At 37.6% G+C, this 24,565-nt stretch overlaps 2 protein-coding genes across 5 annotated transcripts in view; one reads left to right on the top strand and one right to left on the bottom strand.

Moving 5' to 3' along the window:
- The window catches only part of CDC14B (cell division cycle 14B), a 52,157-nt gene extending 50,900 nt beyond the window's left edge, over window positions 1-1,257 (top strand). Inside the window, exon 12 of one of the 3 annotated variants that reach the window (XM_019005237.2) lies at window positions 987-1,257. In XM_019005237.2, coding sequence (XP_018860782.1) covers window positions 987-1,152 — 166 coding nt within the window. In that variant the 3' untranslated portion in view covers window positions 1,153-1,257. The remainder of the gene's footprint in view (window positions 1-986) is intronic. The other 2 variants (XM_019005236.2, XM_033520667.1) reach the window with 2 other exon arrangements.
- HABP4 (hyaluronan binding protein 4) lies at window positions 266-24,565 on the bottom strand. 2 transcript variants are annotated; one of them, XM_015652777.3, is made up of 7 exons: window positions 24,134-24,565; window positions 13,413-13,560; window positions 12,466-12,627; window positions 10,393-10,476; window positions 3,551-3,719; window positions 1,826-2,002; window positions 266-800 (listed from the first exon to the last, which is right to left on the bottom strand). In XM_015652777.3, exons 1-7 carry the CDS (start codon window positions 24,423-24,425, stop codon window positions 744-746), a joined length of 1,089 nt encoding a protein of 362 aa, XP_015508263.1. In that variant the 5' UTR covers window positions 24,426-24,565; the 3' UTR covers window positions 266-743. The 2 variants fall into 2 exon arrangements, with proteins under 2 accessions (XP_015508263.1, XP_015508262.1); XM_015652776.3 differs by having other exon boundaries at window positions 1,820-2,002; window positions 24,134-24,561.

Here is a 24,565-nt window from a genome sequence, read left to right as displayed (position 1 = left end):
ATTCTTATTTTATTTAATCTTCAAAGTAATCGCAGACTATATCTTGTTACTGAAGTAGGACTTAGGTGTTAATTCAAAGTATCTGTGCTGCTTTGATTTTAAAGATCAGTTCCATTTAGAGAGATGTTCACTTTTTTTGGTGTGTACAGATTGCTGTTTAGGGTTTGGGGTTCCCCCCCCCACTATTTTTCCCCCAGACTACATCCAAATAGCAAAAGCTTCCACCTACCACTCCAACTTCTTAAAATAATACCTCAAACCCAAAGCAATGTGCACTTCTCTTTATTTGCCAGACTCTGAAGAACTGCAACTTGCAGCTATCTGAAATATACACTTCACCTAAAGGAAACAGCTTTCAAATGTACAGTGAAATTGAGTCCCAGTTGTAGATCATGTTGTACAGTTTACATTTCACCATGGTGTCATGGAGAACTTGATATAATCTCTATATATACATTTTTAAACACTCTTCCCTTTAACTTCACTTGAAGCCTAGTAGGGAAGTACTGTAAAGCCTTCCCATAAGTTTCACAAATAGAGGCAGACATTGGAACCTATGACAGGACCCCAGTCCACCCATGTTTCCAGAACCCAACTCTATCAGCAGACAGCTGCAATCATTCCACACCAAACACCAAAAAACTTCCCAGAAGGAAACAGGCTTCCTTAATCCACACCAGCATAGAACTGGTCTCTTCATAGTTACAAAGCAACTTTGAGATACCACCATTCACAATGGGTCTTCAAGCTAAAGCTGGAAAATCCTCAGGATCATCAGGATTTGGAGCCACAAGCTGTACCTATAAAGGAAGCAATGAAGTTCTATAAAAATGAATGCATTTCAAAAGTATCTGACAGCTATGTATATGTCTTTTACCCTCAAAAGGGTTCAATCTTCTACTCAAATGCTACTTCTACTCAAATTGTATCCATCTCTATCACAAACTTTTATCTCAGATCTTGTGACTACTATAATTTCTTTTCAGTGTGAATGCTTTTATAATGCTGCCTGGAGAAAACCAGAGGATCACAAGTTCTGCAACAGTGAATGAAGAAAAAAGTAAAGCAGTCTCAAGAAAAATACTGCATATTTTTAGAAGCAGCCTTACTATATTTTTACATTCAAGAACCAATGAACATATTGAATTGTAGTTTTAATTGCTCTGATCTGTTACTATAAAGAAACTTTTTCTTCCAGATGAAACAAATGCATTAACACTTCTATATCATTCTGAAAGCTCCTGGTCTTAAAGCATTTTAGTCACAGTAAAGCTTCTGTTAGTATGAAGAATAAAGATGTCATTTTTCCAGTGTGCAAATGCTTTTTGTTCCCAAAGGAAAAGGTAAGTGGAAGATTTTTATAATGGTTGTATTGAACACTCAAATCAATTTGTAAGATCACAGATTTACTGACCTCACTGTCAGTAACAGAAGTATTACTATATCACACAGATTTTTTTTTCAAAGAGATACAAGCCTTTAGTTATTTTAATTACTTCTCAGTTTATATCAAAACTCACTGCATCCTTTCCTCTAGTAATCTTTAGACCATCTAGTAATCAGACCTTTCGAAATGTGTTGAGAGTTGTGAGCCTGAATCAGTATTTAATTTCAAGTAACATAATATGGGCCAGGAACTCAGTATGCAGGATAACATACCATGAAACGGGAATTAGAAACAACTCTGTCACTACAGAAATCAAACTTTTACACAGAAAAGGACAGAACACACACAAACACCATCAACAACAGAAAAACAAAACAAAAAACCCAACAAAAACAAACAAAAAACCCCAACACCAAACATAAAATCTGTTACCACTACTTCTGGTCGAGGTCCTGTCTCTTCAGGTCTTCTGCCACGACCACGACCACCTCGTGCTCCTCTTGATCCACGGCCAGGACGAGGAAGATTCCCAAAATTAATATCCAGCTGAGAAGTTATATCATTCACCGGTTTTCGAAAGACATGAGAATCATCTTCAAAGTCTTCTTTTCGCAACTAAAGAGAAGATCTGGTTAAAGCCTACAGTTTCCATGTATGAGCTTCTCCCCTCCCACATTCACACTTGTATTACAGACTAGCAGTAGATAAACCAAGATGGTATCTGGAGTAGAAGACAGGCCTTAACGTGTACAGGATTTTAACATAGATGAGGTAATTGCAGCTTCTCCGATGCCTGGGGTAGTTCTTTGTTGGCTCAGAGATTCCTGGCAACAAAAGCTTCTGTACCAACTCCATAATACTGAAGAGGTTTGTCAGAAATATAATCTAGGAGGTTTTCAAAGGAGCTAGAGCATCAGACCTCAGCTACTTATTCCTACAGTTATCTCCAAGTAATGGATAAAAGGCCATACCAAATCTACTTAACCAAGGTATTCATCTACATGCCTGCAGCTATGAGATTACTGTGGTTTTAACTGTGTGTTTCTAATAGCTAGTGCATGTCAGACTATTATTACTACAGTCCCTATTAAAGTTATGCTGGGCAATAAAGTATATGTTAACTCATCCCTTATAATGATGAGTCACTTATTCAGTGTCTCATTCAGGGATTTCACTTGCCTATGATACACAGTTCCTGTACCTCCTGTTCTGTGTTCATTTTAACAAGGTCTCTTGATACTACCAGAACAGAAACTTTTTGGGTAAAAGGAAGAGGAAGTTGTGGGTATTCTTCACACATCTGTATTCTCTCTTTGGAGTTTGTGAAAGGTGCTCACCCCACCCCTACCATTACCTGTATAAAAGAAAGAGGGGATAATGGCAACTCTGACCTAAAAAGTCTCACTAAAAAGAATGCAGACTTAATGATCAAAAGTGATTAAGCAAGTTTTGATGTTAATATTCTAACTAGAGAAAATATGTGTATTCATAAATGCATGTAGACTTCAAGGATCAAAGTAAGTGCTAGACTATATGCATATGCTTCTGTGACTCCCAAAATCTGAAATCTAAGTCAGCTAGAATTTGAAAGAAGCTTCCCCTCTCTCCTCAGAGCCAGTAGTTCCCCCTGAAATTTCAATCTAAATACTATCATGGAGTAAAATTTAGAGGAAATGGGGAGGGAGTGCACACTACAGCACCACAAGCTCTCCAGGGTTAGTTCTAAGACGCAGGACCCAAAAAAACACACCCTAAAAAAAAAAAAAAAATTTTTCCAAGTGCACAATGAGATACATGCAAGTGTATATTGGCAAGGAAGCTAAACAGGATTCAAACTAAGGAAGTGTATAGTAAACCAGGCTTCATAAATCAAGTTTTTCTAGCAGCATTACCAGAGACCTATACAAGTGGCAGCAGCTGAGACACAAGGTAGAACAACTTGATATATTATATGTTTGCATGGAAAATATGGGCAATCATCTGAGACAAAAAAATGAACACACAATTTAAAGCCAGTTTTGGGGCACATGTCATTGCAGTGATAAAGCTTAGATACTGTTTTCTTGACTATTCAGATTATACTAAAACTAATAGAAAAAAAGAGTGAGTTTCCTAACCCTGGGCATAAAGGAGAGTTCATAGAATGCCTGAGGCAGTGCTTACATCATCACTATATTTTGACTTGTGAATAACCACTGCTTTGGAAGGAACAGTGGATTCTGGCTTCCGGATGTTGAATTCAGGTTTTGGTCTATTCCGTTGCTGAAGATTCCTCCACTCATCTAATGTCATTTCTTGAACCACTTCTTCCATTGGCTCTCCTTCAGCAGCCCTAGAAGTTTACAGTTTTAAAGTAAAAAACATTAGCTTGCAACATTCCAGGATAAACAAGAGCACTTATCTCCAAAGTAGTAATACTAAACAAAACATTTAGAATGTTTCTTCACCAAGTTATTTCCAATTTCACTTACTCTCCACAGAAACTTCAAGTGATAGTTATAATGTAACTTAGAGTATATATTTATGTACTCTTTGAAATTAATCTTATGAACAAATGCTGTCTGCAGCCTCCTGTAGTATTAGTGCTCATCCAGTCTCATCCTGAATTCAAGCACTTAGATTCCAGATAAAATCATGCCTTTTGATCTGGCATATTCTTAACCCTATGGTTTAATAGTGGATCTACTCCTTGCCAATACAGCCACAATAAAAAAAAAACAACAAACACAGAGCTGTTTTAAAACACTCCTTCATTGCCTTATACTGCCCAATGACAATATGATATTAATTCAAGTTTCAGTGTAACTTTCAGTCAACAAAAATGATCATCATATGATGATCACACCATGGGATCTTCCAGGTGATTATTAACATTTCCTTTGTTAATTTCACAAGATGCTTCCTTGAATTTTTTTGTCAGATGTAGTAACAGACAAGCAGACAGTATTTATCACTTAGCAAAAACAGATTAATCCTAGTCAAATTTTCATTTGTCACTAAGTACAATAAAGATATGTCCTAGAAAAACATGGAATATGTCAGAGGCTGCATTGCCTTTACATTTTTGAACTGTAAAGATAGAAGGTTTTATGTCTGTAAGACACAAAGACAAGACACATAAGCAAAAAAAAAACTTCCACTGAACTCTGCTTGAGTACTCTTCTGCCAGTTTTCTTCTGCTGACCACAACAGGCCTGCCCAGGACAGCAGCTTTCAGAACACTGCAGGTGTACATTTAACAATACCTACAGAAAGCTATTTCCTACTAACCAGCATCACATACAGGGAGCACAACTTCCTACATCACTATAACTGTCTGCTCCATAAGCAGGTGAAATACTGTGAGCTACAGGAAAGCCCACACTGATTACTTTAAGATGCTTGAGAAACTATTTCTCCTTACACAGAAAACTGCTACATGTTACGATAGCAGTTGGAGTTTACAAAGTATTTCCCTAGCAATGGCTTTTCTGGAAAGCCCCTTTATTAGAACCTGTCTAGTGGAAGAACGATAGATTTGGTTTTTCTCATTTAGTCATAGTTCCACAGTCCTAACAAATGATTATAATTTCTCCGATGTAAATATACACTTTATTAGGTGTAAGTTGGAATTTTTTTATCATGGAAAGATGCAGAGTCAAATGACAATCAGTGACTGTGTGTATTTTGTTTTTAAAGTTATACAAGCAACCCACTGGAATACATACATTTTTTGGACTGGTCTGTACATTACAGAACTAGCCTATATAGGAAAAGGCCTGGTCCTTCTTCTTACCTGATTCTGCAGCAAAGCATTCATATTTCTTGCCAGTCAAAATTAGACAGTATTTTTCTAAACACCCAGTATATGACTGGGAGATGCATAACTGAACACTAAAGCAGCCCTTAATTTTAGTTCTAGGATTAACACAGTTATAAATTCACTTCACAGAAGAATAACAAATACAGAAGTCCTGTTCTAAATGCCTGCCCTCTGACATGCGTTTATGCCCTGTTATTTTGAAAATTCCAGCTTTATCAACCAGAAATTCAAGGTTAAAAGACTAATAAGCAGTCTGTAGTTCCACACTCATGATCTGGAACTGTATTATAAGGACTGTTAGGTAAAATATAAACAGTTTACTGGGTAACAAAAAGTATACAGGTGAAAGAAGCAGCTACTTCTGGAAAAATAGCAACAGATACTGTTGCAGCTGTAAGAGCACTAAGAACACATAGCACCCAAAATACTTCAATTTGTTGTCCTCAAGAGTAATAAATCAGGTAACTGCTGACCAATTATCTGAAGCTTCAGTTTTGGGAATAACTGTTGGAAAAACAAGACTAGTGGCAAACACTCAGATGAATTCAAGAGAAACATAACTAATAAAAGTGTCTCTATTATACTGGTTTAATTTTTTCCTAAGCCACTACCTCAGTAAATTACATATCTTAACTTTAGGAAGTCTTTTTTGCCTCCTCTCCCATGAACTTTTCACCACATTCCAGAGACAATGTTTCAGTCCTTGGCAAGAGTTGCAGAAAGATGCAGAACTGATAGCAAAAACTACTTGAGAACTAGCTATTAATATGTCAATTTGCAAAAGAAAACCAAGAATTATGAGTGGCCGTTTAACAGTGTAAAATAATATTTACTGCATTTTCTGTGGCACAAAGACTGCACAGAAGAAGGGCAATAGTGCAAGTATTCAAGAACGCTGAATGGGCCAACCATTCAGTGGTACTAGATGCTAAAGTGACCCAGTGATTTGAAAACAAGCAACCAAAACAACAATCACCAGAAACTCCCAAGAACTAGAAGTAAGTACACTCAGGCAAAAGTATCAGCCATCCAAACACAGAAAGAGCCCCTAGTAAGGCAGAAGCTCTGAAAGAGGGACCCGAACTCCCCAGACTGTGCAGGAGCACTGCAGTCACGTATCTGTTCCTTCTTCAACAACATACTATATATCATAAGGAGCCGAATCAACAGTTTTGTTTGGAACAGATGTTATTGCTGGTAGGGTGGAACAACATCTCAACTGAATGTCTTCTGAGTGGGAAGACGTGAGAAATCCACAATAGTACTGCAAGACACAAGTCTTGCAAGACACAAGTCTAAAACACATGTACATGGGAAGAATCCTTTAAAGATGTGCAAAGGAAATATACATAATGCTAAAAAAAGTTTTGCATATCCATGACATTAAGGCAAGACATCCAGGAGGAAAAAAAAAAACCCTAACATTGCAGCTTCTATTTTTCTAAATATTAGAAAGACCATCAGGGGACATCAGTTTTTCCATTAGCAGAGTACATTAAAATCAACCAGACAGGTATGAGAAGCAACAATGAAAACTGGTCGTGCCTTGGGCCCAGAAGACCCCTTTCAGGTCTAAATTGCTATGATCATAAGATAATATGAGGATATTTGACCACACAGCAACTTGATCTCTCAAAAAGCAAACAGCTATTGCTTTGAAAAGTACACATACATCAAAAACACTCACTTGACAGTTCCAAATGAAACAGTTGTGGATTTACTCTGCAAATATTTAGTTTTTCAACTGCAAAGTACAGTTTTGGCTTTCATTCCAAAGGATGGTTTTAACCGCTAGGTTATTAGCAGTACAAATTTGTTTTAGGATGTCAAGACTCCCAAGGGGAAACACCTATGAGTGAAGCACAGCAAGAGAAACCTGCCTATCACATTTTGGACAGAAACTCAACTGCAGCAAGTTATTTTGAGCACCAAGCGATCATGGAAGTGCATTCTGTGCATTACTTTCTACCTTCTAACCTTACGCACTTTTAGTAACTGCTTGGTTTGCATTTTCAGTAATCAAATTAATAAGCTCCTTGGCACACCAGCAATCATGCTTACAAAATACTGCCAGACAACTAAGCAGAATCTCTGGACATGAACAAACTGAATTCACAATGGAAGTCCTACCCAATCACTAAATAAGGGCCTTCAAGTAATGGTTCCTCTGGCTTCAATGTCTCCAGTAGATGACAATAACACGTTAACTATGCCTTGATTACTGTGCAGACAGTAAACAAAATATCTTTTCTTTTTAACAGAAGAAAGGCAGATTGAAAGGAATGCTATTTAGCTCCGATATTATTTTCATATCATTGAAAATAATAACAGCAGATCTCTCTCAGATCAGTTTTTGTATTGTTCTGCTGCACAAAGCAAATGTTTAGCCAGCTTTTATCAGGAAGTCAATGAAGCTTTTCCACTAAACATAATTTACAAGAGCATTACCACCAGCTATAGAAAAATATAAAGTTAAACAAGGTAAGACCAAACAATTATACAAACTTACTTTGGAAGAAAAACATGGAATCAAAATACTTAAAAAGCTCTGGCCTGATCTATGAATAACTTTATGTCACCATTAAACAACAACAAAAAAAAATCAATAAGCAACAACAAAACAAAGAAACAAATGAGATAAATAGCTGAAAAATCTTGAAGATAAATTGATAAAGCTTCCTATTGTGTAACCAAAATGATATATGGCCCCACCAAAAAGGAAAACTGTCACGTGAGAAAAACCTCACAAGATTAAATATAAGCTCTGCAAATCCCTTTAGGAAAAGGAATTGATTAGCCCATTTGTTATACTGAATAAAACCAAAAAATCTAATTTGAATTGGTCAACACAAGTATGTTACATTGTTTGGATGGTGAAGGAAAGTTCAACTGAAAGCAGCTGTGAGGAAAGTTTATATTTTTGCACTACCTGTGCATTTTATACAGAGTTAAGGTTAGGTTTTCCTTTTGCAGTGGAAAAAAATGCTATATTAGCATGCAGCTTGGGATTATATAACTAAACATTGTTGATACACTCAAGAAGATTTGAGGGTATGGGAATAAACAACTTTATATTACACACGTATTAAAGAATTGCTTATCCTACAATACTCTGCAAATAGAAGCTCAGGAATGGCAAAACAGTGTCCTAAAGACAGGATCCCATAATTCCCAGAAGCCCACACAACTTCTTTTCCGGAGCTTCATAGAAATTAGCCAGTGCCACATCAGAAAGCTACACACCATCTTCATGCAGACAGGTTATTCCCAGCTTTCGAAAGTACATTTTTTTACTTGTAATTTTAAATGGAAACACAACAAGAAAGAATGAGAGAAGAAACAAACCCAACCTCCTTCTCAATGCAAGCACACAATTGCAATAAAGCACTAGAAAATAAACAGTTTCCTCACAGTCACTTTAGTGTCAAAACAAGAAAGACCTTAGCAGCAGTCCAAGCAAACACACAGCCCTTTATAATATTGAGGCTGTAGCAAAAGCAGAAGGTAACCTAATTTGTGTTAGCTGGACAGCAGGAGCAACCTAAGCACATAAAGCCTTTAAATACAACCTGAAGCCTGAACACAATCCTACCAGCTTTTGCTGTAAACATTAAAATAGCAACAATTCTATCTTGTTAAGGTGTATGCTCTACAACCATCCCTAATGACCTAGACACTATTTACACAATGTCTCCTGTTTTAAAATACATACAGTAACCAAGCTGACACCCCCCCAAAAGGTAAGTGTAGGGAGATTTTTGTAACTCATGTTTTATACATAGATTCGCAAGCCTTGGGACAGTATTGCACTGAAAGGAGTGCACAGTGCAGAATTATGTACTTGTAGGTTACTCGCTTTTTTGAATCATTTGAATTTCAGTGGATTATGCCTAAATTAACATTTAAATAAAAAATACAAACAAGAGTAAAATCTCCAGAAAGGCTCCCAGTCTGACTGAATACCTACTGATCTCTAAGAAAGATGAAAGAGTTAAAGATAACAGCCAGATTCCACCAGAGGCTATTTCTCCACTGTATACACTTCTCATGCCTTAAGCTCAAAAATGAACCAATACTGGGACAAATCTACAAAGAGCTTGAATTGAAGTAGAAACAAGTACAAGTGTGAAACAAGTAAAGGTACCAGCAACTGATTAAATCAATTTTCAAAAAGCTGAATTACTGTTTTCATATTTAGCTAATACAGTGCATTTTTGCCAGTGTATCTACACTGCCCATCCAATTCAAGTTAGCCTAGAAACATTTTTTCAGTCATAAGTCATTCAAACACAGACTTCCCCATGTGTATACACCTTTAGATATATATTAAAACCTACTCTAAAATTTAAAGAATCAAAGCTGTATCAACTGATTCTTACAGGGTTAAACAACCTGAACATATAAAACAGTTTTTGTAGTATAGTTAGCCTTATAATTAAGAAATAAACCCATATCACTAATATCTGGAGCTGCTGCATGAGGTAGAAAAGGCTTCACAAGAACAGAAGAGGCTGACATACTGCACTGACCATCTATCATTCATTAGGCGATATGTACCACATGCTTTTTAATTATTCTTTAAGCCTCTTACTTAGAAAAGATATCCAGTTATTTTTCTTAAGCCGCTGTTCATTTATTTACTGTGACACTGATTAGAATGAAAGACACAAGACAAGGGGCACATTTCTCTCTGTTTTTCTCCTTCTAAGGCTCACTGCATCTCCAGAAAGTTTTTCCAAGTTCTGCTGTGGAATTTCATGAATAGATGATATCTTCATGATATTAGTGATTGCTGCATACAAACTTAGAGCAGCTCAGTATATTTTAAATGTGTTTGTAACAATTGCATGTGCACCTTGAATACCTTTCTCAGAGAACATCAAAAAGCATGGTGGTTTCTACAAATTAGACAAGTTAAAAAGGTAAAATATAATATGTAGCTCCTCCTTAAATTATCACCAAATCTTAGGAAGTTAAGCATCATTGTGCAATTAAATGCTGTCTCCAGCTGTATAAATCAAGCTTTAATTAGAATTAGGGACACATTTTCCATACTTACAAAGACAAAGCTTTTCTATTTTTAAATATGTGCACTAGCAAAACTTCACAGTTCACATTTCAAGTGTGCCCCTCAATACACATACATCCCTAAGAGTTAATTGTTTCCTTTGCATCTAGAAAGAAAATATTGGTCTAACTGTACTTGCTCAGAGGCTCTCCTTCAGATGTCCCTGGCTGTTCAGGAGTTTCCACTGTCTCCTCCATAGATGCAGTCTGTTCTGTCCCACTAAAACAGTAAGCAAACAAAACAAAACAGACAACAAAACAAAACAACAGTCTTGAGTCACACTGGAAAAAAAATAATAAATACATTACTTCTTTTACCAGAATTCCGTGGTAAGGAGGAAAGAAAGGGAAAGCTCTTTGATTGCAATCAGAAAGATGTATTGAGTGACTAGTTGAGCAACTAATAAAATGAGTAATATTAGGAAAAGACAACTTCCATTTCCTTTAAAAAAAAAAAGCACATATGAAGATGAAATAATTCAACAATGAATACTAATCATGATTAGTATAAGTTGTCAATATAACACTGACATTTGGGGTTGCCTTTTTACTTCTTTTAAAGAACTGAAGTTTCCATTTTCTCTAATACAGACTTTAATTCACTGTCAAATGACAGCATTCACTGCAGTAGCAGGCACACATTTAAAATTAAAACCTTTTAGCTTCAATGCATGATTAGCACAATTAGGGCATAGACATGCTTTAGAACAGTTCAGAGAGCTTTAATTTTTTAAATTGTTTAATTCTCTGTCACACAAAAAAAACATTGATATAAGTTCTGATGCTAGTGAACTGAAAAAACAACCAAAAAACCACCAAACCTTAACTAGGGAGAAAATATGTAAGGGCCAATAAATACCTTGTAAGTTCATGAAGCCTTCCCTGATATCCTACAGAAGATATTTTTCTGCTAGCTAGTTTTGTACTATCAGTTCAGAATAATGTAACCTAGTTGATCCTTTGAAAAGCCAGATTACCTAACCAATCTACTTGTAATATGAAATTCTCTAGAAGGGAGAGAAGTTAGTATAACTTTTCAGAAAAATTTGGAATATCAAGACCCAAAAACTATTACACACCAAGGCTATATTTTTCAAACTTTTAGCATGATTGTCTGAATCTATTAAGTTTTAAAACTTTATTTTATTTAAAATAAAATTTTATTTTTAAAACAATTTTGTCAATGAATGGGTATGTGGCCAAAGATATTTGCTACAAGTTCAAAGCATTGCCTTTTCTCCATCCATCATCAGCCATCAATTAAAGAGTTCTAGATGTATATGATAACAAAAACTACTGGAAAGAGTAATGTATTGCTAGGTCCAAAGAATAGACAAAAGCCGACATAATCAGTGAATTTTCACAAATCTAAACAGAAACCAGTACCACTAAGAGATATACAGAACTGAATGGAAAATTATTTATTTTTTTACCTCAAAGTGGCCACCAATCATATTTTGCTACTGGTTTTTCTAGCACTTTAAAATGTACTTCAGTGGTACAGTCAGCTCAAGATTACCTTCAGAGACACACTGAATAGTACTACAGTTTTTCAAATTAGAAATTATCCATAAAACTCCAGAAAAGAGAACGGATTTAAAGCCCAGTAACAGAGTATGAATCTTAGCATTTTGGAACAATTCCACCAAATACCAGAGTCCCACTTGTATGACTATTGAGAAAAGTATAGCTTATTTCCATTAAAAGACAACTCAACTCCACTCAAAAGATTCTCATAGTCTTCAGTGAACAAACATCATCATGCCTTTGCTTCAATTTAATCTCACCATCATGAATGAGCCAAGTTAAAAAAACTGTAAAATTACATTAATTACAACAATAATAGAAAGTCATGCTTTTAAAGCTCAAAATGGACATGCAACTGCTGAAAATTATTATCTAACATAGGCCACAGAAAAATACGATCTATGATGGGCACAAGTATATGTCATATCTCATATCATCTTTAATTGTTCTGAAATCATGAGCTCCACCTCCACCCTTTTTGTCATCTGCTTTCACTCCTCTAGAGAGGAAAACAATTCTGAGCTAAAGTGTTTTTTTTCCTTTTTTTTTTTTAATGACTATTGACTTTTTGACAGTCAACCTGGATATAACAGAAGGGAACAGAATACCTAAAAGACAGTACTTCAGTGCTGATTATTATTTTCTTGTATACCAAGTTAGAAACAACACACAGAACACTTACGTTTTATCATGCCCACTTTGTCTTACAGGTTCCCGTTTTCTTCTTTGGTCAAATCTATCAGAACTTCCATTTAATCCACCACCTCTTCCTCTACCTCTCATTCTGCCTCTTCCTCCACCACGACCTCTTACTGGTCTTTCATAGTCGAATCTTTCCGCTAGTCTAAAAAGAAGATAATTAGTCAGATTTTTTTTTTTAATAGAACCATTAAAAAGAAAAAAATCATATTGTTATATTTGTGCAGCTGTGGGACACATCAATATATAACAGCTACTGCACAATTTTTAGAGTGCATCTTTATACAGCACACACTTCAGCTGTTTTGGTTTTGTCACTAAAAATGGACATAAACAGAACTCTGGAGGAATAATTACAGCACACAGGAACAGAAAGATCATCAGTTATTAACACTGAAAACATTACAGAAATTAAAGAAAACATTACAAAACTGTCAAATCTTCAAAACATTATCAAGCAATAGCTCCACCATCTAAACCCATATTTATATGCAACTGCTAAAAATTCCAGACAGCTTGTTAAACATCATCTATCATGGTATAAAGTAAGAACAGCCACATTCTGAAGCATTAAAGGTTTAGGTGGCATCTTCTAGTACTTATGAAGAAAGCAAAATCAATATGGATTCACTGTCCAAGAAGCAAGTTCCAACTTGGAACCTCCCACATGTTCTGCAAAGCTTGCTGTGTGAGCTCAGAAACAAACATTATAAATATGCTGCTGACTAGGGGGTACATTTTCAGATCTTTACATTTTTCAGTTTTGCCTTATATTTCTAACGTTCAACAAAAATGTTCCAATTCAACCCCCAAGGAAGCTGAAACTACAGCTCCAACAGGCATGAAGTAAGTAGTCTTGCAAAAAACCTGCACACAAATAATGCACAGATCATCTGTGAGGGACCTTAGTTTTCTCTGCAGGATACATACCGTTCCACTGAGAATTCCACTTGTCTTTGTGTTCCATAGGGACAGTATTCCCTGAAAGATGGTCTCCATTCAGTTTTTTCTTGCTTCCCCTCTGTACTTCTGTTACCAGACCCTTGTCGTTCTCCCTGCCTGGGTGCTCGCTTTGGGCCTACACAAACACAGGCAAGGATTACCGACAGCTCAACAGTAACACAATTGCAGTTACCAAACTACTGACTCTAGTGAGTTGGTTATGCCTCCAAACCCAAGTCCACCAAAATATGAAAAGTCCTTATAGCTAATGTTGCCAGACATTTTAAAAGACACATACTTATTTTACCTTCTGTATTGATGAACCTGCAAAGTACTATGGGTTTTGACACATGTCAGAGATCTCCAGAAAACATAGTCTAAATAAAAATCTCATTTTGCTCACAAGAACAAAAACTGTTTCTCTTATGTTTTCAAGGATCATCAAAGTGTCGTACAGGATGAGGTGGAGAAGCTTCAATGGAAAAGATTAATTTAAAGACAGCAATGAAGATGAGGGAAAGAGAAGGACCCTTTACAGACAGGTGCTGATTGTGAAACAACACACCTCCTGCAGATGAGCTCAGTTTAGAAGCCTGAGCCTAGAGGTAATCTAAACTCATGGCCACAGTATCAAACAACCAGCACAAGGCTACCTCCCCACACTGCTGTTCTGTGGAAGAAAGCAGCATTCAACAACAGTAAAGGTCACTGAGTTCAGGTGGCAGAGACCCAAATAGTAAGTAGAACTACTTAACACCACTAATTCTAGAACATAAACATATTCCAAGATAAAATAAATTTAAGCTTTTCAGAGTTTTGTTCAGCCAGTGTTGGGTTTGGGGAGGATCAGGTTGGACAATGGAAAGAAATTGTGAATTATAATAGAATGAAGTTTTACACTCAACCTGTATACATGTAGCAGAAAATTAAGGTTCTTTATATGTCCTTCCTTTCCCATTTTCCCAAATCTGATCTCTATCTGGGACCAAGTTCTCCAGAAGCAAGCAAGTCTTTTTGTCTGCTAGGCCTCTGTATTTAAACCAACACCTTTTTCAGCCAATAGTGTAAGTTAATCAAGGAACACAAAGATGGATCTCAAACAAAACTGACCTACTGTTTCCACAAGTACCTGTGGAATGCTGAGCAGATTACTGTACTCAGGTTAGTGGACAAGTGACAGTGCTGGCTATGGTACCTCTGTTGCTAGAACATAGAGAGGAAAAAAAGGCTATTTTATGTTGCAATATTAAGATGCAAATAAATTCATAGCCCCACAGAAATGCCTATATAAGAAAATTTTTGATCAAAGCTTAGGTGATAAGGATGAAGTCTAATACCATTTGTAAAGAGAAAGCTTCAAAGAGCTATCCACTTGGTGAATAAGTGGTAAATAAAGCTTTTTGTTATGCAGTAAGAACAGTCATATTTGTACAGAGAAGATAGTTTTATATATGGTGCAGAAGCAACTCCAGCTTTACTTTTCTTTAAACTACAAACCACTTGACATAATATATTCCAGTAATTCTCTTTTCTCAAGGTTTGAAGTTACTCGATCCTTAGAACACTAAGGATATTTGCATTACCCAAATTATGATATAATCTCTGGATAAATGACAACTTTTGAAATCAGTTTCTGAGTAAGCTTTTCAAAACAAGACATTTTAACATAAAGCAAAATTATAAAAGATACAGAATTGCACATGCAGCTGGGAAACTTCTGGTCTACACATATCTCAGCTACACAACCAACTATGTAAGTGTTAATTCTAAACTGGAATCTTGCTGTGGAAAAAAATTACTACTAATTTCTGACCTCATTTCAGTTATTTTGTTTGGATCTGAGTGTACAACAATGCATAGAAGACTATGGTGTTATTTTTGTTCCTGTCATTGGCTTTCAGAAGCACCAGTTACTCTAAAAAGATTCCTTTGTCAAAAATGCAGTAGACAGACACCCATCCCTACATACTTAGTATTAACTTCAATTTCACCTTGAGATTCAAAGACCTCCTTAGAGTTAGCAAAACAGTACCAAAAAAAGAAGATGCAGAAGTCATTTTAAAAATATAGTGTCTCATTCTATTATCCAGTACTGCTTAGAAGTACTTCAAAACAAGTCTTCTTGCCAGACATGTCAGTGTATTACATGCCAGCAGCATTGAGCATGGTGGATGGAGCCGTCTGTTCTACTCCAATATCAGTGCCAGGCTATTTCACTTGGATTCTAACAGGTGGCTCCATTTACTGCAGATGGATTTTAAACACTAGAAAGACTATTTTATACAGGTAGTAAGTGCCACAAAAACATCTTTAATTGGTTTGACAGACATGAAGTAGTGGATTAAAGCAGCATTCAGCACCTGTATCTCTCTAGTAGGACAAGCCACCCTCAGGGCGGAAGTTTGTGTGACCTGCTTGTCAATCAGTTCAAAAAATCAGCCCAACTTTCAGCTCTGCACGTAAGTGCAAACCAAACTGGAGCCTGGCAGCAGTGACAGGATAAGCTATACAATTTTAGTCCTCTGCTATGTGTATGCTTTAACACAGACTCAGTTTAATTAATAAAGCTCAAGGGCCACCTACCCTTTTGAGGACAAAAAAACCAAAGCAACAAAATCAAGACAAAGCATAAGCCATCTTGTATATCACTGACATAATAACTTAAAGAACTGGGGTACTTTGAATGCTTGCTTAGTAACTACCTCACCAAGTGCACCCCAATTTTGTCTGCTTGCTTGTATATATAGTCTGGTATGCAGGTTTTCTCCAAAACAAAAACAAAACCAAAAAAAAAAAAAAAAAAAAAAAAAAAAAAAAAAAAAAAAAACTTTGGAGTTCAGTGGGTCATCTACTTACATCTACATCAGTGGGCCTTACAAACACAGTTCTGAAAACTGAAGATCACTCTTTCCTATTTACCTAGTTTAGCCAGTTCAAAGTGGTTTTTCTGTGTCTTAAAATTATATCTGTAGTCTGTATTCACCTGAATATGTGTCCCACCATTGTCCACCACAGCTTCCCTGTATTGCTACTGCATAAGCCCAGTCTGTTGGCTAAACTGACTGTCACTTTACTTACTAAACTGATGAATCAGAAAAGAAATCTGATGTTTAAAGTGTTTCATCAGATTTAGCTTTTTTTTTTTTTTCTCAGAAGAAGCAGCTGAAGTATTAGTAGAGGGGAAGGATCTGTAAATACTAGAATTGTCAGGTACTAGAACTAGACAGTACTAAAGAAAAAAAGCTCCATTTCATGAGGTATTGTTAAAACTCTATATCATACAGAGAAAATACATGCAAGTAGTTTTCACTTTCCCCACAATAACACTTCACTATTACTATTAGTTTTGCTAACACTACAGCACTTTGATAAGAAGGTTTTCTAGAGAAATGTTTTTAGAAAGTATATACACAGAACTTGCAAATGAAAAAGCAGAACTTGTATTTTTATAAGCTGCATTGCTTGGTTTCCCAGACACTGGATACCTATGTATTAGCAGACAGATTTAAAACAACACAGCAAAATGTAGCTGCTTTTCCAGTGTTGCTGTCTAGCTCTCTGCAAGTTTCTCCATCCATATCATCTATCCTCATCACCTATCCTCAAACAAGCAAGACTTTTGCTTGGAAAGAGGTATCTCTCTAAGTTTTGTGGCTCTTCACTGACCTGTACTGAGAGAATGTGCTCTAACCTTTTAAAAATTTTTTGTTTTAGAAGGGTTTTTCTGTAGAAAGCCTTGTCTTTGGACAAATACCACAAGGAGCCCAACTTGCAACTGCTATCAGTGACTATAAGCTAAAGTAGAAACCTTGCTTTTTCTCCCACTCCCCAGTGTAAGGAGTATTACGATGTGATGGTAGCAGCTGGCATGCAATTCACAAGCTGAGGGAGGTAACTGCTTGCAAAGAGCAAATGGGAAAAAGAGCGTTTGTGGAAAGTCACATTGACAGAAGACTCCCCAGCATAAAAAGAGACATCTGACAGATCAGAGATGCAGAATTACATTTTTTGCCTGAACAGATAGATCTAATCATTATAGCACGGGGTGCGATCACCAAAAGCTTACAAAAGGAGCAAAAAACACCAGAATTGTTGAAAACCACAGCCACAAAGCTGTGGAGTGAGATCAGCATTGATTACTGAAACTGATAGCTTGGGATTGATCAATAAATAAAACCAAAAACAAATAAATGAAAACAAACACAAAACAAAACCCACCCAAACAAACAAAAAATCAAAACAACAACAAAAACCAACACCAGCCCCCCCCCCCCAAAAAAAAAAAGGGAGAAAACCTCCTCCACCTTTGAAAAACTATCCTTCTTCCCAGTATACTTCATAACTACAAAGTTCCCAAAATAGGTCCAAAGCTTTGGTAGAAATACCTTGACCAAACAAAGCAACAAAGAAAACAATTGTGAGGAATTTTTTAGGTACAGTAGGGTACTGAAGACCCCAATTACCAGGGCTAGGGCAGTTAAGTAAACCACTGAAAGAAGTTATCAAGGCAGAGGAAGTAGAACTGGAGTCTGAAGCAAGAATGGATATTCCAAGCCATAAAAGGAATATTGGTTATAGGTCACATAATTGTGTGTGTAACACAAAGTAGAATTAATTCTTAAACAATATGATAAATACGATTGTCCTGTCAAAACATGAATTTCTCTGAATTTGAAATTATTAATTTGATTATTATTACTTTAAAAGGATGCCATGTTTTGAAGTCAGCAATTCTGCTATTTGTTCCTTCCAACAGTGAGCCGCATCATGATTGCTACAAGGTGCTTCACTCCAGCCAGCTATGGACAATACTGTAAACATCCTCTAGAGACCTTAGATCCAATACTGTTCACCAATGGATTATCATACTACGTAAACGGATACACAGAGGCTATACATTGGTGAGAAACTTTGAGGTGCTTGAAACTGAACCTCTACAGCCCTTGCTGATTGCCCAAGAGGCCAAATTAATTGAATTAGCAAAAGCAGCATTGCAGTGACATGACCAGCAAGCGCCACTATTTACACTGAGTCTAAGTAAGCTTTTGGAGTGTGTCATTAAAAAAAAAAAATAAAAAAAATCCCTTGCTTCAACAGAAAAATCATATTTCTGATGGATTTTAAATCCATCTGTTGGTAGCTATTAAGCTTCTAAGGGAAATTCCAGTAGTACACTCTTGAGATCAGACAAAAGACTCCAACAAAATGCAAAATATATGCAAAATAACTCAGAATAGGTTGTAGTCAGATAGGTTTATAATGAATGGCCTGAAGCTTCAGAGCAGTGTATTCTGGGATATTATGCAACGTTGGGAAATAACCCTCACCAACATTCAAGGTTGTCATACAAGATTAGTACTTGGCAAACAATTACACTCAGGACCAGCCTCCTGAAGATCAGTGGTTGACCCAGTGTGTTAAATAAATGCAAAAAAGCTTTGAGAAAAAAACAAACAAAAAACAACAACAAAAAAACCACCAAAACCAGAACAAACAAAAACCAAAAACACATGGTAAATGGTATTACTGAAGTATTAATTAAGGTATTTTCACAGAAATCCAAATTAGAACCTAAATGGAAATGGTCATATACCATCCTACTATGTCCTCATTTTGCTGTTAGAGCTTTAGGATATTATGTTACTTGTAATACCACTGTATGTGACATTATGGATAGCAGTTTAATGCTTTGAAAGACTTCATGATTTCTTTCTGACAATAGTGGGAAAGCTTAACAAAGGGAGGACTGTTGTAGACTGAGTTTAGTTAGCTGAATTCTTTTGTCTAAGAAATTTTGCTTAGCACAAGCAAAGTGCTGAAGTTTTAGGCCACAAACTGCAAACTTTCACCTTGAAATGCTGAACAAGTCTTGTACTACTGTTTAGCTACAATGAAAAGAAGCTCTGAGACCAGTGCAAACTAAAAGATTAAGTCATGGTTGTCATGAGAAACTGCAACCCATCCAGATAAAAACAGCTACAGAGAAATAATGTGATAATGAACAAGAACACCCCAAAACAAAAATCACCATTGGAGTAAGAGGTGAATGCAAGGTGTGTGAAGTGTGCAAAGAATAGGTGCCTAGGTTGTAAGAGTATAAAATCCCGGGCATTTCTTTGTTCTGGGTCCCTCCGGTAAGGCACCCAGCTTGAGTTGCCCCTGTTTCAGTACCACAAAATTAGTAATGTTTTTTACCCAGAAACTGGATGTTGGAGACTCAGCTGTGGGAAGCCTGGGGTGAATAAACTTCTTTAATAACTTACACACAGGCAACTAATCTTCCTTTACAACACAACTTCATAACTGCAAATAGTACAAGGCAATTCAGACACTCAGACACTTATTTTGCTCTATTTTAGAGTGTAGAAGAATTAAGACCCCAAAAGCAATTTCACTTTATCACCTATAAATGTGTGTGCCCATGTGATTCTAATACCAAACTTCAAACAATTAATTTCATGAATTAAACCATGGTTAATCACATTATTTGCAGAAGAATAAGAGTATCCCAAAATACAAAAAAAAAGCTTCAGCTATTGCAAGCAACACACCAAAGAGACACATGGAGTTAGACTCTACCCTGTGGCATTCTGTTTTCATGTGTGCCAGTACTCACTGAATTACAGAATTGCCTACCACAACTTTCCTCTAGACAATCCTTATGACACTGTAGTTGAAAGCATGATAGCAGGATAAACTATTTAAAAATAAGAAAATTACAGTTAGTCTAAGATAAAATTCCATAGCAGCTTTCCATGCCTTTTTAAAACTACACATAAAAATTCAAAAGCACAGTATTCAGGAGCCATATATAAATGTTACCAGAGTCATCATAGACAGTCATAAAAGCCAGAAAACCTTCTTTTCATGAAAGAAAAAAACCTTTTAGAAGTATTAGCAAGGACAGTTTAGAGATTTCAAAAGAACAGAAAGTATTACTACTGCATGATCATCAAATTTAATTTTCCTGGCCTGGTAAAGAATGCAAGCTCTGCAACTAGGCCTTTTGAATAAAGAGCTGGCAAATACTGTTTGGTCACTGTGGTAAGAATGAACCGAGTTAACATCAAGTGGCGCAATTACAAGAGCTGCAATACCTTCAACCAGCCTTTACTGAAATCCTCAGCTAATACAGTCTAAAAAATCACAAAACAACCAACAGTAGAAGATAAAAAATACACCTTTAAGGTCAACAGTATAATTTTGGTAAACAATGATATAGGAGTTCATTTTCTCCATAAAAATCAAAGCTTAAAAAGTTGTCTCCTTACAGTTGTGTCATTTCATAATAAATAGTTTGGATTCTAAAGGTCAAAATATTGCATTAACTGGCCAAGTCCTCTCAGGAGGTTTGCTTTAAATTGAAAATATCTCTAGAAATTTGGTAAAACCTGCTCTGAAAAACTCAGTGCAGAGCTACATAAAAGAAAAAAAAAAAGCTACCTTACAGAACTTTGTGGCTAAACCTTCCACTCAAAAATCAAAACATCATACCACAAAAAATCTCCAACTACTGTAAAACTTCTTATATAACAAGATAGACTCAAAGTGCATCTAGTCTTCTTTCTAAAGACCCTGTTTTACAGATTCAATATGCTCAAGAATTAATACTAGAATAAAACAAAAACCATTAAACTTAACAAGACTTTTTGTAGTCCAAACAGGCAAACACCCTAACAATTAAATAAAACAGAAGTCCAAAGGAAAGTTATGAAGATGGATCAGGCTGCAGAATATCCAAAAGAAGGCTGTAAATGTTATGAAAGGGTTAGTGAGTCTGTCTTATAAGAAAAGGCTGAAGGAGCACATCTCTTCCTCTGTGACAAGGCTTTATATAAGCCACATCATAGTACCCCAGGTACTTGGAAAGCTACAATAATGAAGGCTCTCTTCACAAGGATCCTCATGAAGGTGAGTGGCTACAGTGGGGACAAGCTGTGCAAGAAGAGATTTGATCTGTTTTAAGAATTTCTTTCTGGTATTACCTTACACTGAAAAAAACCTCCTCGGGGTTAAGCCCCCATCAAAGACAGCTTTCAAAATGAAACTGGACAAGGTAGCAGATGAGGTCTTCAAGGAGAAAGGCTGCTTTTCCTAGGAAAGGTTGGACCAGAGCATCCTTTGGGGTCCCTTTCAACATGGCCTTTCAACCCTGCTCTGTGATAAGACAATTCCAAAAACACTACAATACAGGTCCATCATCTCAACTGTAACACCACCAGAATCTGATTCTGCTGTTCAGATGGGTCTAGATGTTATTTTGTGCTAATAAATATCATTAAGCCAGTTGTAGTTATGCCCAAAATCTGAGAGAAAAAAATCACTAAGGAAGTCTAGGAACAAAGTCTTAAGTTTGGTGTGTTGTTTTTTTTTTTTTATTAAAAGTTCAGCACTTTAGTCATTTAACAATTTAGTCAATAACAATTTAGTCATTTTAATCAAGGTTAATTATTTCCCATAACAGAGTTGCACTCCTTTAGCAATGCATCTGTTATTAGAAACTTTGTGCCAAACTGTGGGAGTACAAGGATGTTCCCCAGAGACTAGTCATTATGAACTGTTAAATTGATAGAGCCCTGAGTCTTTTAAAAATCCAGAAGTTTCCTGGCTGAACCCTGTGTAACAAACCAACTTTTGTATGGCCCATATAGAGAGCTGACCCCCTCCCTTCCAAAAAACAGCAAGACTTTTCTCTGAACATGCCACTTGCTTAACATTTGTCAGCTACACCATCATTTGTGTATTTACCCTAACTCAGAGGGTTCTCTGCAATTCAAAGCAGACTTGCCAAGATGGAACATTCAAAGGAGGAACACACAGCCCGGACCAAGTCTTGACTATCCACACTGGTTTAGCATCTTAAGCACTGTACTTTTGTAATCCTTACTTCCTAACAAGCTCAAGACAAACAAAATCCAGAACAGATGCTATGTTTCAAGAAGAAAGTGCACTTTTAAATATAGAAGAGAAACTCTTCTTAAAATAGACTCTAATGCCCCTTCACTAAGGATACTATAGTCTTTTCTCCATTTTAAGTTAGCAGGAAATTGAAAAATGGTGCACATGCCTGTTGTCTCTGTATGAGAAAAGAGATTTCTTAACGCCAAGGTTAGAGTAGTCAAGACACTCCACAAGGCCACTGTGTATTGCCAAGAATTAAGACACCTATAGGCAGGCAGGAGGTAAAGGTCTTCACACACCACCATGCTCCTGGTAAGTTACTGATAACAACCAGTTCCTGTTCAAGAACTCTTTCATCAGAACAAAGAATGAGACTTTTCTGTTCAATGAACAGACTCCTTCAACTTCTGTTGACAACCACAGTAAAGTAACCTTTAAATAAAATAAACTGTTATAGTCTGAGTACTGGTCTTAGGGGACAAAGTCACATAACTGCAGAAAAACATCAAAAAGACTAGTTTCATATAGCTGCCCAAAAAGACAGTGACAACTTGTTGATACCTTTCTCTACAAAGGTGCTCATTATCCAGCACATATTTAGCATTGACAGATTCTCTGCTCCACAAACTGCTACAAATACATCAACTAACTGCTGTTAGGAAGAGTGTAAGACTTGTAAGCCTAAGCAATATAATCGGTAGCACTGGCATCGACTTGATGGAGCAACAACCCCAGTCCACAGGCCTTTTTCTAGGGTATTAAAACACACAGAAGAATTACTGTCAGTTTAACAGGAGCTTTTACTACCAGAAGAAAATATTTTAATAATTGATTATGTGTTAGGCTTCATTGCTTCCTGCAGAAGAATGGGAATCTACAACTCAAGAGGGTGAAACCAGAATCTTCTCTAGATATTCTCAATATTTGGAAACAATCCATCAGTTCTCAGATACTTTAGATATTGAATCCTGCAACCTGAAGTTCAATACCAGGTAAGTAGTAACAATTAGCTCCAAATGCAAGGAGGTATAGCCCACAAAGCCTCCAACTGCAAAGAGGACTGTCACAAACATTTCAGTACAAAAGCGAACCGACTCCCTCTTTCCCCATGCAACACTACACATCAAAACCTAGCAGCTGACCATTCCTGAACACCGTGCTGAAGAGTTACCCCAGAAAATAAGGTTTTATTCAAAGGCTGGTCCACCAATGCAAGCTCAAGGCAAAATAAGCATTTCTGGAGAAGTTAGAACTCTGAAGACACTGAAAGGCCAGAAAGCTCACAGGTACCGAGAAATCATGCCTGGAAACTTCAGACACTGACGTATACGGTCTAGGCTGACCAGTAATGAAAGGCAGCACCAGGACTGCTAAACCAGCATGAAAGCTATAGATGCCGTGGCGTGGTACTTAAAGCTCTTGCACTTGTCTCTTGGGGATATTGCTGAAGTTTTCGTTTACATATTCAAAGGCCTTCTCGCATGAGAGGGCTCCGCAACGTCGTGTCGGGACCGTGTCCAAGTGTCACTGCTTTCTCTGAGAGGACTTTCAGGTGCGTGCACCACGACAACCCCAGGAACCGGGGTTGTTTGACAACAGGAACCGGGTTTTTCCAGCCCTGCTATGACAGCGTTACCCCCACCCCGCCACGGCTGCCAAGGGGTCGGTGAAGCGCGGAGCCCACGGCCACGCACGCCGCGCCGCAGAGCCCGCACCGGGCACCGCAGCGCCGGGAACCTCCTTCCCAAAACCGGCCGCCGGTCCCGCCGTACCTTCCCAAAACCCCCGCCCAGGCGTTGCCCGCCTACCTGGCTGCGGCGGGGCCGCAGGGGAGAATCCAGGGGAGACCTCCGGCTGCTTGCGCTCCTTAGGGGCATCCCTCTTGCCGCCGCCCGCCCGACCGCCGGGCACGGCTCTCCTGGCAGCGGCCGCCGCCTCGTCACGCTTCTTCTTCTGCTGCTGGCGGCGCTCGGCGTCGCGCAGGACGTCGAACGGGTCCGACTCGTCGTCCAGGAGCTGGTAGAAGCGATTGGCGACGGAGCACCCGAAGTTCTCCTGCATGACGGCAGCCATCGGGCTGCCCACCAGCCCCGTCATCATCCGCGTGGCCGCCTCTCCTCCCCTGACCGCCCCCTGTCCGCGTTCCGGCAGCCGCCGCACCCCTCCTCCAACCCCCCTCCGATTGTTGCTGCTGTGCGGGGCCGAAACAACGAGTACGCCGGGCTCGAGCGGCCGCAACC

The sequence above is a fragment of the Parus major genome, chromosome Z (assembly GCF_001522545.3).
Source record: "Parus major isolate Abel chromosome Z, Parus_major1.1, whole genome shotgun sequence".
Classification (NCBI taxonomy): Eukaryota; Metazoa; Chordata; class Aves; order Passeriformes; family Paridae; genus Parus; species Parus major.
The sequence above is the reverse complement of the archived record's forward strand: the minus strand, read 5'-3'. Positions and strand labels throughout refer to the sequence as shown.

What these genes read in the sequence shown, in the direction of transcription:
- HABP4 (XM_015652776.3), bottom strand. Translation starts at nt 24,425, where the DNA reads ATGATGACGGGGCTGGTGGGCAGCCCGATGGCTGCCGTCATGCAGGAG. An exon ending in TGCGGCCCCGCCGCAGCCAG is followed by an intron (nt 13,561 to 24,133) that starts GTAGGCGGGCAA and finishes GTGTTTGTGTAG; the next exon opens with GCCCAAAGCGAGCACCCAGG. An exon ending in AGTCAAAATATAGTGATGAT is followed by an intron (nt 2,003 to 3,550) that starts GTAAGCACTGCC and finishes TCTTCTCTTTAG; the next exon opens with TTGCGAAAAGAAGACTTTGA.